This window comes from Mirounga leonina, unplaced genomic scaffold, assembly GCF_011800145.1.
Source record: "Mirounga leonina isolate KUSES-001 unplaced genomic scaffold, KU_Mleo_1.0 Mir_454, whole genome shotgun sequence".
In the NCBI taxonomy this organism is placed as follows: Eukaryota; Metazoa; Chordata; class Mammalia; order Carnivora; family Phocidae; genus Mirounga; species Mirounga leonina.
Window position 1 is genome coordinate 1701132 of NW_023270763.1, and position 2386 is coordinate 1703517.

At 66.0% G+C, this 2386-nt stretch overlaps 1 protein-coding gene across 1 annotated transcript in view; it reads right to left on the minus strand.

Annotated features, from left to right (window-relative positions):
• SNX8 (sorting nexin 8) overlaps positions 1-1980 on the minus strand; it is a 37554-nt gene extending 35574 nt beyond the window's left edge. Inside the window, exon 1 of the mRNA XM_034988260.1 lies at positions 1890-1980. Within this exon, the coding sequence (XP_034844151.1) occupies positions 1890-1980 (91 nt within the window). The remainder of the gene's footprint in view (positions 1-1889) is intronic.
• Between the last annotated feature and the right edge of the window lie 406 nt (positions 1981-2386).

Sequence of the window (2386 nt, forward strand, 5' to 3'; positions counted from 1 at the left end):
CCGCATCGGGCTCCCTGCTTGGCGGGGAGTCTGCTTCTCCCTCTCCCACCCTCCCCCCCTCGTGCTCTCTCATTCTCTCTCTCTCAAATAAATAAATAAATAAATCTTAAAAAAAAAAATTTAAAAAAAAAAGAATAGGGCGCCTGGGTGACTCAGTTGGTTAAGCGACTGCCTTTGGCTCAGGTCATGATCCTGGAGTCCCGGGATCGAGTCCCGCATCGGGCTCCCTGCTCAGCAAGGAGCCTGCTTCTCCCTCTAACCCTCCCCCCTCTCATGTGCTCGCTCTCTCTCATTCTCTCTCTCTCAAATAAATAAATAAAATCTTTAAAAAAAAAAAAAAGAAAACTAACACACTGCCCCAGGGGAATAAATATTTATTTATTTTGTTCTCAGGCACCTGGGCGGCTCAGCTGGTTAAGCGCCTGCCTTCAGCTTAGGTCATGATTCCGGGGTCCTGGGATGGAGTCCGCATCATCGGGCTCCCTGCTCTGCAGGGAGTCTGCTTCTCCCTCTGCCCCTCACCCCGCTCCTTCTCTCTCTCCCAAATAAATAAAATCTTAAAAAAAAAAAAAAGGTTTGTTCTACCACTTCGCCTGCCTCATAGGATGGTCAAGAGGTTTTAAATGGAATGAAATGACAGGCTACATACCAACAGCCGGTGAACCCCACTTGAGACTCCCCCGGCTATAGAACGGCACCCCATAAACTGTCCGCATGGTGGGCACACCTAATAAAATCACCACGACCCCAAAGAAGGGCGACTACCATGGTTATTCCCGCGAAGTCGCAGGGAAGGCAAGCTTGCGAGCTCGTGCCATCCATAAACGGCGGCCAGGGGGTGAGTCCCGCGTGACACGTCCAACCGCAGACCCGTGCGTGCCAAGAGAGCCCCGAGCCACCACCACACCCAGCAAGCGTGACCTGCTTCACAATCCGAGTGGAAATGAGCCAATGACGGCCTCCCATCCCCAAGAGCGCCCAGCCAAGGGGTCCAGGCTGCGGCCCTGGTATCGGCGGGGCCGACTGCCCACGCCGGGCTCAAACGTGCGACCTCGAGAACACAATGTTCTAATCAACAGCAAGAGCCGTCCCATGCTTCCCCTTACACAGCCGCAAATGAAATGAAAAGTAACTAAAACCAATTCTGGAGGTGGGGGGCTTCTTTCTGGGCGCACACTCACCCAGGAGCTTTCGTACCAACGGGTCCAGTCCGATGCCCCCCGCCCCGCAGCTTCCCTGCCACTCCCCTCCCTTCTCTCCCTAATGAACACTCTTTCTGGGGGCCCTCCAGAACTCACCGTCAGCACAGCCCCCTGGGGACACCTCGCAGACCGCCCCCGCGGCGTCCCTCAGCCGTGTGCCCGCCCCCGACCCGCGCCGGCGGCGGCAGTAACTCCTCCCGACGCTGCCCCTCCGACCCCGCTCCAGTTAGAGGACGGAGGAGGGAGCTTTCCAGGGGCGAGCATCCTAGAGAAGCCAAGCCCCGCGCGCGCTTCCCCGTGCTGACGCGCGTCCACTTGGGGCAGAAGCGCTCGCAGCGAAGTTGCGCCCGGTCTGCGGACGAGAACTCGCAGGCCCGGGACCCCGCGCGATTTCTTGTCCGAGCCCCGCAAGTCCGGCGGCTGCGCCCCACGCTGCGGGCCGGGGCGGCACGGCGGGGACGGGACGGCGGGGACGGCGGGGACGGCGGGGACGGGCCGCCGCCCCGACGGCCTGCACAGGGAGGCGCGGCCAGGACAAACCGGAGCAGGGGCTCGGGTCCCCGGGCCCGCGGCGCGCTCGTCAGCGTGGCAGGGGCGCGCGGGGCGCCAGAGGGCAGCCACGGAGCCGAGCGCGGCGGGGTCCCGGGGCGGGGGCCGCGCGCGGGAGCAGGGGGCCGCCCGCCATACCTGCCGCGGGCGGGTCCGCCTCCTCGTCAGCCTCCGCCTCAGCGGCCGCCGCGCCTAGCGCCGCGCCCGCCTCCCCCGCCAGCCGGTCCATCACGCCGCCGGTCATGTGAGCGCGCGCCACGTGACTTCCTCCGCGCCGGCCGGCCCGCCACGCCACGCCCACCTCGGCACGCCCCGCCCGGGCCCGGCCCGGGCACGCCCTCGGCACGCCCCCCGCCCGGCCTCGGCACGCCTACCCGGGCCTGCCACGCCCCTTGCCTGCCCTCGCCACGCCCCCCGGGCCCGGCACGCCCCCTGCCCGGCCTCGGCACGCCTACCCGAGCCCGGCACGCCCCTTGCCTGCCCTCGCCACGCCCCCCCGGGCCCGGCACGCCCCTGCCCGGCCTCGCCCCGCCCCGCCCCGGCCACGCGGCCCCCGCAGGCCCGGCCCGCGCTCCCGCTCGCCCGCTCGTTCAGCCGCTCGCTCGGCCGCTTGTCGTCACACTCACCCCTTCCGT